This window comes from Malus domestica, chromosome 13, assembly GCF_042453785.1.
Source record: "Malus domestica chromosome 13, GDT2T_hap1".
NCBI lineage: Eukaryota > Viridiplantae > Streptophyta > Magnoliopsida > Rosales > Rosaceae > Malus > Malus domestica.
In genome coordinates this window covers 3169372-3185080 of record NC_091673.1, presented here as the reverse complement: position 1 = coordinate 3185080, position 15709 = coordinate 3169372, and the positions used below count along the sequence as shown (strand labels likewise).

General features: G+C 35.0%; 1 protein-coding gene across 1 annotated transcript; it reads left to right on the top strand.

Annotated features, from left to right (window-relative positions):
* The first annotated feature begins 9157 nt into the window (after positions 1–9157).
* On the top strand, positions 9158–10158 carry LOC103451694 (geranyl diphosphate phosphohydrolase-like). The gene is made up of 2 exons (XM_008391108.4): positions 9158–9413; positions 9668–10158. Exons 1-2 carry the CDS (start codon positions 9257–9259, stop codon positions 9961–9963), a joined length of 453 nt encoding a protein of 150 aa, XP_008389330.3. The 5' UTR covers positions 9158–9256; the 3' UTR covers positions 9964–10158.
* The last annotated feature ends 5551 nt before the right edge of the window (positions 10159–15709 follow it).

Genomic DNA, 15709 nt, shown 5'->3' with positions numbered 1-15709 from the left:
CTGAAAATGTCATGTGAGGTAATTGGAATCATCAAGTTTCACAAAAACAGAGGATGAAACTGATGAGATGAGAGAGGTAATAGGAGATTGAAGAATCTACAATTGCGCAGCAGTCACCATGATCCAATATGAATCAAGAATTCAAAGAAAAATTCACTTAGACAAAAGATCAAACACCTGGTGTGCACTATGACAACCACCGAGAACCAGAGAAGAATAGGGGAATGAGAACCCTAAAAAAAAAATCGAGAAATGAAAGAGATAGAGCGGAAGCAGAAGAACCAAGATCAATTAACCTTCAAGCACGAAGCTTTTCCGGAAAATGATACCATGTAAATATACCAACAGATACAGAGAAGATGTATTCTTGCAAAAGAAGAAATATGTATACGAAGAGAGAGAAAGAGAATTTTAGACAGAGAAGATATTTTTTATTTCTTGATTTTTTTTCATATCATACAATGATGGTTATGTAAAGTATATATCTAACTAGATTGCTTACTTTCTAAGCTATTACAAAGATTACATGATGACTACACTAGTCACTATTATAACCACACGATCACAAGCTGTTAAGCTTGCTTTGTATACTGTTATCAAAAAGCACAGTTGAGCAGACACAAAACATGCAAAACGGGATTGCGGCGCCGAGAATGGTGGTTTTACATGGTGTGCCTGTTGAAAGGGAAAAGGTGCTCTTAGGATGCCATCGTTCCTCCATTTGGGGACTGCTAATTTTCCCTCCCCAGTGGTCACCTTGAGTTCGGTAAATCATTCTTTCATTTGAATACCTGCACAACGTACTATACCGATACTCTGTCACAAGTATTTGCATCTTACCAATTTCACAACACGTGATTTTGTATCAAAAGACATCTCACTAGTATTAGAAATGAACTATTTATTGTATATTGTAGTTTATTCTGTCAATTATCCGATACGAAATTCGTCTATTATTCAACATCTATTGCTTCGATGTGGGATATTCAATTTGATTTTTGTGTTTGTGCATGTGAGAACTTTGAGGAGTGTGCAGCAATAGAATTGAAGGAAGAAACTGAGTTGGACATCAAGAACATAGAGTTGCTGACAATCACAAACCATATGTTTCTAGTGGAAGCGAAGCCGTGCCAGTACGTGACCATTGTCATTGTTAACCATAGTGCAGTAATTTCTAGTATTCCACAGAGAAGGTTATGAAAGCTCAGAAGGAAGAAGAAGATCGAAGAAGATGAGGAGAGAGAGGGGGGGAGAGAGAAATCTTTATGCTTATATTTTCTTAATGATTCTGATCAATACAGTCACTATATATCTTGTGTAGGATTTAAATGCTTATATTTTCTTAATGATTCCGATCAATACAGTCACTATATATCTTGTGTAGGATTTAGTTATGTTGATGCACAAAACCGGAGGTCTTGGAACAACGTAAATCTGACCGTGAATCTGCAAGAAATGTAAATAACACAAGATGTATCGTGGTTCACCCCAAGGTTTGGGCTACGTCCACACTGATTATATTTATCTGAGAGTATTTGTGAGGGAGAGAGTGTGAGAACTTTGCTCTAGATAGGAGAAACTTAGGGTTTGTGAGGGTGAGGAGGCCCTTTTATAGAATAAGGGCCCATCCCCTAATTACATATTTGCCCCTTTCTTTATTACATAATTACATTTAAGTCCCCCGAGTATTTATACGAGGTCTAAATACGAGGCCCTAAATATGGTATAAACAAGTTACATCTTATCCTTATCTTCTAAATCCATAACTAACTAACCAACTCTTGTAATCTAGCATTTCACACATTGACAAATGTCACAATCCTAATGGCTTGATTATATACTCTAACATCCCCACTCAAACACATGTTTGGATACACCAAGCATGAGGTTGCTACAATGTGTGCTGAAGAGAGATGTACTGAGTCCTTTAGTTAAGATGTTTGCAAATTGTTATAAAGAAGAAACAAATTGTACTAGTAACTTCTTGCTTGCAATCACGCACGAAATGAACATCAACTTCAATGTGTTTTGTGCGTTGATGATTTACTGGATTAAAAGAGAGTGTTATAACAGACATATTATCATAAAATAATATTGGAGGATCAGAAATTTTTATCTGCAAGAATGTAATCAATTGTTGAATCCATTCTAATTCCGCCGATGTTGAAGATAAAGCTCTATATTCAACCTCAGTGGATGAACGAGAGACATTTTGCTACTTTTTAGAGGACCACGAGATTGAATTGTTGCCAAGAAAAACAACCAAACCCGTAGTTGAATGTTTATCATTGGGATCCTTGGCCCAATCAGCATCACTAAAGGCTTTAAGAAACAACTCTCCTTTACTATAAGTCATCCTTTTAGACAAAAACTCTTTGAGATACCTCAATATCCGTTTAACTGCAGTGAAATGAGATATCATTGGAGCTTGCATAAACTGATTAACCTGATGCACAAAGAAAGCAATATCAGGTCCAGTGAACACAATGTATTGCAAGGCTCCAACCACACTCCGATAAAGAGTATGATTATTGAAAGGCTGGCCATCATCTTTGAGGAGTTTACTATAAGGCATACATGGTTTAGCTAAAGGTTTGGCATCTGTCATATCAGTCTTCTTCAACAAGTCAACAATATACTTTTCTTGAGACAAAAACAGTCCCTGAGCAGTTCTGGAAATTTGAATTCCCAAGAAGAAATGTAAAGGACCAAGATCCTTCAGATCAAACTCTTTGGTTAAATCTGCAACAACTTGTTGAATAGCAGAGGATGCACTCCCAGTAATTATAATATCGTCTACATATAAGAGGAAAACCACAATAACACCATCAACATGTTTAACAAATAATGAAGAATCTGAATGAGTGTTTTTGAACCCCAACAATGGTAAGAATTGAGTAAACCTATCATTCTAAACCCTTGGTGCTTGTTTAAGTCCATATAACGACTTATGTAACTTGCAAACCAGATATGGGTACTGAGGATCCTCAAAACCGAGAGGTTGAGACATACAGACCTCCTCATTTAAAATGCCATGAAGAAAGGCATTCTTTACATCTAGTTGTCTCAATGGTCAATTATAATGCGCAACAAGGGCAAGTATAAGTCTCACAATTGTTGGTTTAACAACCAGGCTAAATGTCTCACCATAGTCCAAACCTTCTTCCTGACTAAATCCTTTGACGACCAAGTGAGCCTTGTGTCTAGCAATACACCCATCAGCATTTCTCTTGACTTTAAAAATCCATTTACACCCAACCAAATTCTTGTTAGGTGGAACATCAACCAAGCTCTATGTTTTCTGTGAATAAAGAGCATTAAGTTCCTCATTCATTGCATTAAACCACACTGGAACCTTCAGTGCAGATTTATATGTGGCCGGTTCAGTGGTAGTCAAATCAACCACTATGGATATGTTTGCAGCAACAAAAAACACATTTTTCTTCATAATTCCACTATTGGAACGAGTTTGCATGGGATGCAGATTCAATGGTGGTATGTCAATGACTACTTGTAAACTTTTAGAACTATATTCAGAAACCACAAGAGTTGAAGAATCTTGGGCAGCAATGAACTGAGGTGGTGATGATGGCTGAGGGGATATATATGGTGAAGAAGATTGTGTTGGGGAAGACTGAGAAGGTAATGAATCATGTTCATGGAAAAGAGAATGAGTTGATGATGGAGAAACAATGGCATTTTGCAAGGTAGGCATCACAACAGGGAGGATTAGTGAATTACTATCAGGTTTTAAACATTGAGACTGTGAACACTGTGACTTAGAACTCAAAGCATTGTAAGGAAAGTCAAGTTCATTGAAAATGACATGTCTTTATATATATAACTTTCCAAGGTTGAGTTCAAAGCATATATAACCTTTATAGTTGGAAGCATATCCCAAAAATATACATTTTGCAGACTTAGGTTGTAATTTGTTGTTGTTATAAGGTTTTAAAAGTGGAAAGCAAGCACAACCAAAAACCTTTAAATGCTGGATTTCAAGAATAACAGAGTATAATAGTTCAAAAGGTGATTAATTTTGAAGAATAGAAGATGGCATTCGATTGATCAAATAGATGGCAGTTTGGCATGCAAAAGACCAAAACTTAGAAGGCAAATTTGCATTTTGTAACAAAGTAAGGGCTGTTTGAACTACATGTTTGTGTTTTCTTTCAGCCAAACCATTATGTTCAGGTGTATAGGGACAAAATTTATGATGAGAAATGCCCTGTTGAGCAAGAAAGGACTGCATAAGTTTACTAATATATTCACCCCCCATCACTATGTAGAATCTTATTTCTTCATGAGAATTAATTGAAGACAAAATGGTAGAATTTAACAAACACAGAACAAAGATCAGATTTATTGATTAAAGGAAAGAGCCAACAAAATCTGGTACACTCATCAACAAAAAGGACATAGTATTTGAAATCATCCACAGATACAGTAGGTGCAGGTCCCCACAAATCATGATGCACAATTTCAAAGGCTATTATAGATTTTGTAGAAGCATGAGAAAAATGAAGTTTACTAAATTTCCCTTCTAAACAACTCTGACAAACAACAGGTGACACATTTATTTTAACAACAACTTTTGACTTTTGAAGTATAAAAGAAACTATGGGGTTGGAAGGGTGACCTAATATGCAATGCCATAAGGTTGAATTCACAGTATGTCCAAGAAGAGCAATGGGTTGATTAGCTCGTAGGTGAGATGATGAACCTGATGGTAAACCAGGAAAGGAAGGAATTGGATATAGTCCATTGTTGTAGAGCCCTTTATACAAGATTCTCCCTGTGGTTTTGTCTTGAATCCAAAAACAAGAAGCACTGAATATTAGCCAACAATTGTTGTCAAGGCTAATTCTATGAACTGACAACAAATTATGAGACAATTTGGGAATGTAAAGAATAGAATTCAATCTAAGAGACTATGATGATGTCCGATTAAGAGAATTCCTAATATGAGAAACTTGCAAACCTTCCCCATTTGCTGTTTGAACAGTCTTATTACTTGGATATGGAGAGGCCAGAGACAAATTGCTAAGGTCGTTTGTCATGTGATTAGTTGCACCGAAATCTGTCAACCAAACTTGTGGGGAGGTAGAATTGGACATGACAGGAGCATGGGAAGTGGAAGCATGCATATAAGCAGGGGCATATGCATTAAAAGTAGCCATATGTGAATAAGGGTTGAGATTTTGTGTACAAGTCGAAGACATCATGTTCATCATAGGGGGCATGTTAGGGGAGGCCATAGGCATCATAGGTGACATATATGGAGGCTGCATATATCTAGGAAATGTAGCTTGCATAGCAGTCATTTGTGAGGGTTGAGATCGATTCTTATTCCTATAGAAGTAGGTTTTTGCAGTATGGTTACTTCGATCACAGATTTGACAGTTCTCAGAAGACTCAAATGAGTCAGTGTTTTTGTACACACAAGTAGCAGCATTGTGTCCTTGTTGAGAACATAATTGACATATGATAATGGACGAAGATGAACCATTATGAAGCTGAGAATGATTACCAAGAATTCCAGGAGTAAAATCATGAACAACAAGTTTCGGATTGAAATACATTTGCCCCTGATTGTTATAATAGTTCCCAACTTTGCATTTACCCTTGTATTTAGTTTTGTGACCTCCATTAAAGAAAAGAGATTGACCAGAGTTCCCATGAAAACCATTTGGAGTCTGGAATCCAGAATGAAAGACTCCATGAGTTTCAGATGATACTGCCCCAAAATTAGAACCTTGATTCTTGGCAAACAATGTAGTAGAAAATTGTAGACTTTGACTGTTCTCAATAATTGCTTCCTCTACAAGCAATTGAGCCCTAAATTCTTTAAGAGAAATCACATTCTCTCTACCACGAATTACACAGCGAAATGTGTTATACTCTGCAGGCAAACCATTCAATGCCAAGATAACAATATCTTCATCTTCAAAGTTAATCCTTGCAGCCACAAGATAGTCCCTTGCTTCTTTAATCTGTTGAAGACATTGAGTGACAGAATATGCCGTTTTCTTGATAGTCTGAATATCAGACTTGAGTTGAAAAGTTGAAGTCTTGCTAACTGTGGAAAAGTGTTCTTAGAGACGAACCCATAAATCTCTAACACTGGTACTCCTAATTGCAAAAGAAATGGCAACAGATGATAATGTTACAGTAATAAGCTGCATAAGAGCCCTATCATGCATCTTCCATACTTTGTAATCATCCGACTCAATTCTTGAACCAATACCACCAGATGAAACTTCAGAATTACTCGAGGAAACAGACGAGTATTGAGGCAGACAGCAAGTCGAGCCATCAACAAAACCCATTATCCCATATCCTTCAAGCATCAATTACATCTGAAAATGCTATTGAAGATAGTTGGAATCATCCAACTTAACCGACACAGATGACGATACAGAGGAAATTAGTCCAGTAATTGAAGACTGCAAAATTTGTAGTTGAGAAGCTGTAACCATTGTGAAGAATTGTCTTTGAGGAATAAAAACAAACACTTGGTAGGCAAGAAAAACTCAATTGAATTGAAGACCTTAGGAGTGAAGAGAAAAGCCCAGAAAATCACAAAGAAATCTCACAGAGATAAGAGATGAAGCGGAAGCACAAGAAACCAAAAACGAAGAAGCTGTCTACGCAATTTGGGCGATTGATACCATGTTAACCATAGTGCAGTAATTTCTAGTATTGCACAGAGAAGGTTATGAAAGCTCAGAAGGAAGAAGAAGATCGAAGAAAAAGAGGAGAAAGAGAAAGAGAGAGAGAGAGAGAGAAATCTTTCTACTTATATTTTCTTAATGATTCTTATCAATACAGTCACTATATATCTTGTGTAGGATTTAGTTACATTATCCTTATCTTCTAAATCCATACAACTTGGACTAACTAACTAACCAACTCTTGTAATCTAGCCTTTCCCACATTGACAAATGTCACAATCCTAATGGCTTGATTATATACTCTAACAGTCACCAGAGAAGTGTCGGCAGATGAAGATCAAGAGCCTCGTAATAGGGAGCCAAACATGCATGTGTGATAGTTGGGATTGGTATGAGTGGGACAATCTCCCTAAGCCACTCTTTTGGCCTTTGAAGAGGGCGTGCCGGATTTAATCCTTTCCGTCCATGATTGAATTAGTCCAGGGAATATTTAATCTGCTAACCAAAAATAAAAGAGGACCAATTAATCTATGTACGTGAATAAAGATGCTAGAGAGTTCAGCTCCGAATTAGCATTGGTGTGTTATTGTTTTATTTTTTGTTATATGATAACATAGACAGTTTGTAGCTATTGGTTTTTTGAAAAAATTAATGGATTTTCGAAGTTATGTTTTTACTTAAAAGAAAATTGTAATTGGTTATATGGGGTTTTGAAAAAATCCGATGATGATTAGGAAAAACTAAGACAAATTTCATGATCAGAACCCATTGCCAATCTTAAGCTTTTTGAGGCCCTGGGGGACATTGAAAATATGCCCTAGCATAACTTCACATAAAATATATTTATTTTAGTATTAATACGTATGTACATAAAATATTAAAGAAAATATACATTTTTCTCATTAGGGAATTTTCTAGTATTAATACGTATGTACATAAAATATTAAGGAAAATAGACATTTTTTTCTCATTAGGGACATTTTTTTTTTTTTTTTGCAAATGATAGGATAATCTATACGAACTAATTAAAACTATGGGGAGAGAGATTTGAACACGGGACCTTGAGTGCAAGGACAAACACTATAGGACCTTTGAAATGAATTTTTCATAGTTTAAAATCTCTAATTTTTATACGTAAGCAATAAATGAAAACGAAAAACAGCTACTACCAAAGGCCACATATATTAATTTAACTACTGTTTTTTTTTTCTCTTTTGAGTTCTTATGAAAGGTCACACTTCACTCCAAATTTATAAAAATCATATGGAAAAATTATTGAAGTGTAGGATAATGTTTTTTAACTGCCGATAACAACACTTTATTTAACAAAAAAATAAAACACCTTAAGTAGGATTTGAACCTAAGATCAGTAAGTTAACAGTTGACCACTCTACCACTGAGCTACTAAGGAATAACGGATTTAAAGAAGTTGACTCTCGTTCTTGGACCAACCTTTCCTGTTGATTCATTGTCTGCTTTGGATTTTATTAATTGCATCGACTTTTTTTCTTCTTTTTTTTCCTATGTGAATTAGATCTCAATCTTTTATTTCATATTAAAGGTTCCCAACAGCTTATTTGTTCTTTTTATATTCACACAATCATATGAACCTGATTTTGCAAGTAAATTCTAAATTTAAAAAATAAAAAAATAAAAAAATAAAAAAAATACTGGAAAATGCCACATTTAATAACCTAATTACTGTTTCTTTGTTATCTAATGTAAACATGAAAAAAAAAACAAAGAAAAAGAAAACTACCCCCTCTATATTGAAAATTAAACTTGGTGGTCGGCACGGAAACAAAAACCTCAGAAAAGCACTCTCGCATATCAGATAAATTGATAACAATGATGAATGTTTATTATTTATCTAAAACAAACCAAAACCTTATATATATGAAGCAACATAATTTTTTTTGGTGGAAAAGCACTCTGGCATATAAGATAAATTGATAACGATGATGAATGCTTATGAGATTTTTGGGGCCCTTCAATTTTTGGGGCCAAAGCGGCCGCCCTTGTCGGAACCGTGTATTATGAGATTTAAATGATTAAAATATGTTAGTTGCAAAGGCTGAGTAAGATGGCACACCCATGTGTTGGATGCAAGTTGTCCTTAACGGAAAATGATCATTTTCGGATTTCTTCCACCTAATTTTTCTCATAAAATAATTTTGACTCTTGAAATTTGATCTAACGGTTAAAAATACAGACCCATTTTAAAAGTTATAATAACTTTAGCCGTTGAATCAAATTTTAAAGGCTTGAATTGTTTAATGAGAATGATTAGGTGAAAGAGATCCGTCTGTCCCTAACTTGATATCAGCTTATTCTTGTGACACTTGTCCAAGAGCTATCCAAGAAAAATTAGAAACCGTACGTAAGTATTGGTTAGCATTCACATTTAGTCAGTTCACACGGGCAAAAAATGTTGTAAACAACATAGTACTACAATAATCAGTCATGAAGTTTTGGACCAAGTTTTCATCTTCAGGATTGACTGACTCACTGAGCAGTCCACTATATATAGAAGGAGAGGCGGTTAGGCTACGACATCCAGTGCAAACAAAGACACAAAAAGCATGGTTGAGCAAACACAAAACATGCAAAACGGGATTGCGGCGCCGAGAGTGGTGGTTGTGGTGTGCCTGTTGAAAGGGAAGAAGGTGCTCTTAGGACGCCGTCGTTCCTCCATTGGTGACTCCAAGTTTTCCCTCCCCAGTGGTCACCTCGAGTTCGGTAAATCACTCTTTCATTTGAATACCTGCACAACACTAATACAGATATTGTATCACAAATATTTGTATCTTACCAATTTCACAACACGAGAAGTTTGATAATTTTGTAACAAAAGACATCTCATTAGTATTAGAAATGAACTATTATTATATATTGTACTTTATTCTGTCAATTGTTCGATGTAAAATTCGTTTATTTTTCAAAACCTATTGCTTCAATGTGGGATATTCAATTTGTATTTTGTGTTTGTGCAGGTGAGAGCTTTGAGGAGTGTGCAGCAAGAGAGCTGAAGGAAGAAACTGACTTGGACATTAAAAATATAGAATTGCTGACGGTCACAAACCATGTGTTCCTAGAGGAAGCGAAGCCGTGCCACTACGTGGCGATTGTCACCAGAGCAGTGTTAGCAGATGAAGATCAAGAACCTCGTAATATGGAGCCAAACATGTGTGATGGTTGGGATTGGTATGAGTGGGATAATCTCCCTACGCCACTCTTTTGGCCTTTGGAGAAGGCGGTGCAGACCGGATTTAATCCTTTCCGTCCATGATCTAATTAGTCCAGGGCGGATTGAATATGTTAACAAAAAATAAAAAAGAACCAATTAATCAATCTACGTAAATAAAGATGCTAGAGAGTGTTCTGCTCCGAATTAGTGTTGTCTGTTAAAGTTTTTTTTTCTTTTGGTATATGATAATATAGACAGTTTGTTGCTATTGGTTTTTTGAATAGATGGATTCTCGAAGGTATGCTTTTACTTAGAAGAAAATCGTAATTGGCTATGGGGCTTTGGAAAAATCCGATGATGATTAGGAAAAATTGAGACAAATTTCATGATCGTAACCATATATGTATTTTCTCAATCTTCATTAATTTTAGAAAAATATTTGCATTCACTTCTTAAGGTGTCTTGACCCTTGAAACCAATGTACGTTAATTATAAAAATTTCAAAATCGAAATAGTATATTTTCTTAATCCTTATTTAATGATTATTTCTATAAAATTTTAATCAAATCGGATATCGTTGAGTTACCTAAACAAATCAACGATGTTAGTATCAAGCAACAAATTTATGAATGTTATCCATTTATTTGATACATATAGATGACCAAACAATCTCGAGTTTAAATGAATTTTCATAGAGAAGATTTTTAAATAATAATCAAGAAAATACATTATTTTGATTATAAAATTTACGTTGTAAAAAAATGTTAATCGCAAGGAATGAATAAGATGGTACACCATATGATGAATGCAAGTTGTCCCTAACTTGATAATGGCTATTTTTTTTACACATGTTCAAGAGCTAACCCGTAACCCCTTAAAAATACACGTTCACATCTAAACTTTAATTATTGGATGGTTTAACTGATCAATACACGTTCATATCTCGCAGAACTGAAAAATCATGCCAAAAAACAAATTGATTTGATGTGAAAACAAATTCTTATGTGCGCGCGCATGTGTGTGAAAGTGCAAAGGGTGATATGTCCTTATTATGAATTTATGAGATGAGCAACTAGCATTTATGAAATTTTCAACACTTTCGAAAGAGTTGAATAACGTAAAGGCTTCGAGAAAGTTGAAGTTGGATAAAATGTGGCCAACCAAATTTAATGCCACAATAATTTTGACTTTATTTAGGAACTCCTACGATGAAAGCCATCATGCGACAACAATAGCTAAGGTTATTAGCCTTGTAGTTGTCGACAGAGAACACAGTGTGCAAAACGAAGAAAATGATGTTCGAAAATCAATTTTTTAGTAATGAACTTAAAACATGACGTGTTTGTAATGTTAAATTTTGCAGTTACATTTATGTGATTAGGGCGCGAAATTTATAAAATGGCCCATTTTTAAGATAGTTTTTTCTTAAAAAAAAAGTAAGGCAGTATGTTGTTACTAGAAATTAATAACTTAACTCAAAACAAACTTTAAGATTCACTGATTGTAAGTTTACAATTGTCATTAAATAATAAGTAAAAATAGTTGCAAACATAATCTTCACTAAATAATTAAAAGCAGTTTAATCTTAAGCAACCAAATAAGAAAAAAAAGCTTTTAAAAACTCTAGCTTTAAATATATAGCATTATTATATAATAAAATTGAAAAGAAAATCGTTTTTTAATGTGTTATTATTGACACTCCTAATATATCATTGTGCAATTCTAAATTTTTATACTTAGAAGGAAAAAAATTTACACTTATAAGAAGAGTAATTTTTTGTAATATATAACATTATTACATATAAATATAAGATACCAAATTTTTTATAGGAACCCTATGTAATTACATCTTTCGCTTCCTCTCAACGCTGCCTCTGATCTAGCTCAGATGGAACTAGTTAGTTTCCAGCCAAGTATTCATTGTCTCAATTATATGATGTGATTTCTAGCTCGACTCATTAAAGCATTACAACATGCAAGAGAGGATTATCTCATACTTCGAGTCTTCGACCCAAAATGCAAGAGAGGATTATCTCATACTTCGAGTTTGCAATTTTTTTTTTTAACAAATGATATTATTTATATTAAAAGAAAATGGATAGGCTTAGCCTTATAATGGACTAATAATAATGTGGTTCAAATTCGTCCTTGACGAGAATCGAATCTAAGACATTTCACTTACAAATTATAAAAAATATCACTATATTGTAGTATTAAGTGATACTTCGAGTCTTCAATTAGACCCCAATCGGCGCTGGACCGGTCATTTTTTGTCACACTTCAGCGTCAACCATTATATGTCTATCGATGTCTGAGACGATACCGGTGGCCGCCCAGAAAACTTGGAAAAGGTCACACCGACAACGTTACTAGTATTTTTCCTAAATGCATACAGCTTTTTGTATTTTAGTCTCATTAACTTAACCGACTGAAAGATATATGTTAATATTTATATCGAATTTTGTGTTTATCTCTATTAATTAATTAAACTCTAAAATAATGGGCACTAATGTAATTTTACAGGTTCGAATTTTACTGTTTTTTATTGAAACCTCACATATAGATGATATTAAAATAAGGAAAACTAATGAAAATGGCTTGAAAACTTTGAGTTTTAATGATAAGGACAAAATAAAAGGTAAAGTGAATAGTACCAGGATTGACTTTTTAATGTAAAAATGTGGTTTTTCGTTAAAGTGAATAGTACCAGATACTTTTCGTTAAAGTTCTCATTAAAATATCTATAATATTTAAAATAAAAAAATAAAGACAAAAAATAAAAACCTCACACTCTCCCACGTTTTCTCTCTCTCTCTCTCTCTCTCCCCATCTCCCTCTCTCCTTCTCATTTTCTAAAAAAAAATGTGTTCATATATACAAAGTATGTAGGCAAATGCTAGTATATATAAATGTAATGTATTTTAATCTCATCTTATGCCAAACTGAACCTAATATAATATTAATGATGTGTTGACAACTCTATTAAAGTTTCTCTCATATATACATGCAAGTATTTTTTTTTTTTTCCCGATAAGCACAATACTCTAAGATGGAGTACCTATATAATATCTACGTCTTACGTCAGTTACTGCATGGATCTACTACACAAATATCATTGCCTTTTTTTAAGGGTTATCTTATACACAAATTAAATACAATCTGAAACGATCAAAGATTCAAAAGGTCATTGCCGAGATAGAAAATAATAATACAAACCATAACGGTGTTCTGACCAAGAAAGTCCATTTTCAAAATTCGACTTCTAAGCTGGCCAGAGAGAGTGGCTTGAGCCTGAGCACTACTCCATCATCTATATATATGAGTTGGCAGTCATGCCACATCCACCGCAAAACTATAACACATATATACTAAGTTTGATATCAAAACATGGTTAACGGAACAATACAGCGTCCCGTGCCGAAAGTGGCAGTGGTGGTGTGTTTGTTGAAAGGGAAGAAGGTGATGTTGGAGCGCCGCCGTTCCTCTCTTGGCGACTCCACCTTTTCCCCCCCTGGTGGCCACCTCGAATTCGGTAAACACACAATAATTGCATATGTACTTATTTTCTTTATCTTAGTTTTTCCGTAAATAGTTATATGCTATTTAAACACATAAAATTAACAGGTTAATTACTGACCAACTCTCTATTGCATGTATACCCGTTTAAATATTTGTATTTTTGTGTTTGCGTAGGCAAGAGCTTTGAGGAGTGTGCAGCAAGAGAAGTGACGGAAGAACTGGGTTGGACATTGAGAAGATAGAGCTGCTGAATGTCATAAACAACATATTCGAAGACAAAGGCAAGCCGTACCACTGCATAGGGATTTATGTGCGAGCAGTGTTGGCAAGTCCCGATCAAGAGCCTGAGAAATGTCGAGCCGAACATGTGCGATGGTTGGGATTGGTACGAGTGGGACAATCTCCCCAAACCACTCTTTCGCCCTTTCCAGAATGCAGTGGATTCTGGATTTAATCCTTTTCATGCATGAGAACGAATGGTAGTTCTGCTTATTCGATTACCTCAATAAAAATGCTTTCTCATATTGGTTTCTTAAAATAGTATGGTAAATGATAAAATAATTAGCAAATTTGGAATTAGATGATGTCATGACACACGAACGTTCAACATTTCGGTACATACTTTTGATGCACATTTGACAGTCATTTTGTAAGATCTATTTCGTAATATATTTCAACGATCTAAACCGTCTATATTTTTTAAACATGATTTTTGAGGTAAGACGTAAAAGATAAACGATTAAATCATTGAAATACATTACAAAATGAGCCCTAAAAAAATCTCAACCGTCTATATTTTTGTAGACATGGTCTTTGAGGTAAGACGTAAAAGATAAACGATTAAATCGCTGAAATACATTACAAAATGAGCCCTACAAAAATATGAACTGTCTATATTTTTGTAGACATAGTCTTTAAGGTAAGACGTATAAAAGATAAACGATTAAATTATTGACATTCATTACAGAATGAACCTTACAAAAACATGTATCAAAATATACGTCAAAATGTGTCCCTCAATCCTGACATATATATCAAAGAATTGCAACAGTACGGAGTCAACCAAGTCCCTTCTCGAAAGTACTTACATATATTTTAAAGAGAATTTGATTCGGATAAAAATAGATGTGGTTATCCAACCGTAGTATTTGCGATTGTGCCCGCCATATTTAGTTAGGTTTGCCTTCTTCCAAAACGCACGGGCGTGCATGGCATGAAGCAGTGATGCAATCATACGCAAAACTAATGACCTCAGGACTTGATGGAATTTGTCACCTGCAAACAAACATATAGTGAGTTTAAATGTTAGAGATATTATGTTTTGAGACCAATTTTGGTCCATGATTTTTTCATACAAAACAAGATTTCAAACTATTTTGCCTCGTTGAGAGAAATTTTAACTTGAATGTATAAAAAAAAGCTCTAGCTATATGATACTCACATATCTTAATACGGTAATACCACATAATTTAGTAAGTGATGTATACAAACATCTTCTCATAAGGCATTTCAAAAAACATTTTTGGTCTTATTTTTTATTTTTCTGACCAACTCCTCGTGCATGCTGTTTTATTTCCTGTTCTTTATTGATCGCGTCTGTTTTGTTTCCTTTTTTCATAGGGCCTTAGGCCTTTTGTAGCCCAACCCACCATCCCCATATCCTACTCGAATTTAGAGGACTCCTGTCCTCCTCTTTGGCAAGTAAAACCATTTTTTCCTTTTCCTAGCGCCCAAAATCAAAGGTCAAATAAAAAACTAATATGGATTTAGGTCAAAACCTAGCAGCAGTGCACCGCTATGTATCACCGCTCAGCATGCGTTTTGTTTTCTTAGCTTCTGCTTGTCAATTTTTTTTCCGACTGCGCTCCCTCCGTCTCTTCTTGTCCCAATTGCCTTTTTGTAAGAAGTACATATGTACATGGAAGTTGACAAGCCAGTGCCGGCCAGTGCGTATGCAAGTCTTGGTTCTCCCTCATCCGCAACCCTTCCTTTGTGAACGCTCACCAGAACTATCACAACAACAATAATACTACAAACCACCTATTCCATAATTATTGGCAGGGGTGGTACTCCTCCGCAGAAATAGTTGAACAAAGTACGGATTCAGTACCTGTCACCCAACTTCCAGACATTACTCCACATACTACGTCTTTCTCAAGGGAGCAAAGTATCAACGGCTTGGTCTGCGTCAATTATGTGCAGGGTTTTATATTTAATCCTAGCACTAGAGAGTGTATCGAACTTTGTAGTACACTGGCAATTAAGCTCTGCATATCTTTGTGGTTTCAGTCCTCCTACGAACGAGTATAAGGTTATCGAAGTTCTGGAT

Coding starts and splice junctions, on each gene's coding strand:
- LOC103451694 (XM_008391108.4), top strand. CDS start 9,257: ATGGTTGAGCAAACACAAAACATGCAAAACGGGATTGCGGCGCCGAGA. Junction 9,414..9,667: donor CAGTGGTCACCTCGAGTTCG/GTAAATCACTCT, acceptor GTGTTTGTGCAG/GTGAGAGCTTTGAGGAGTGT.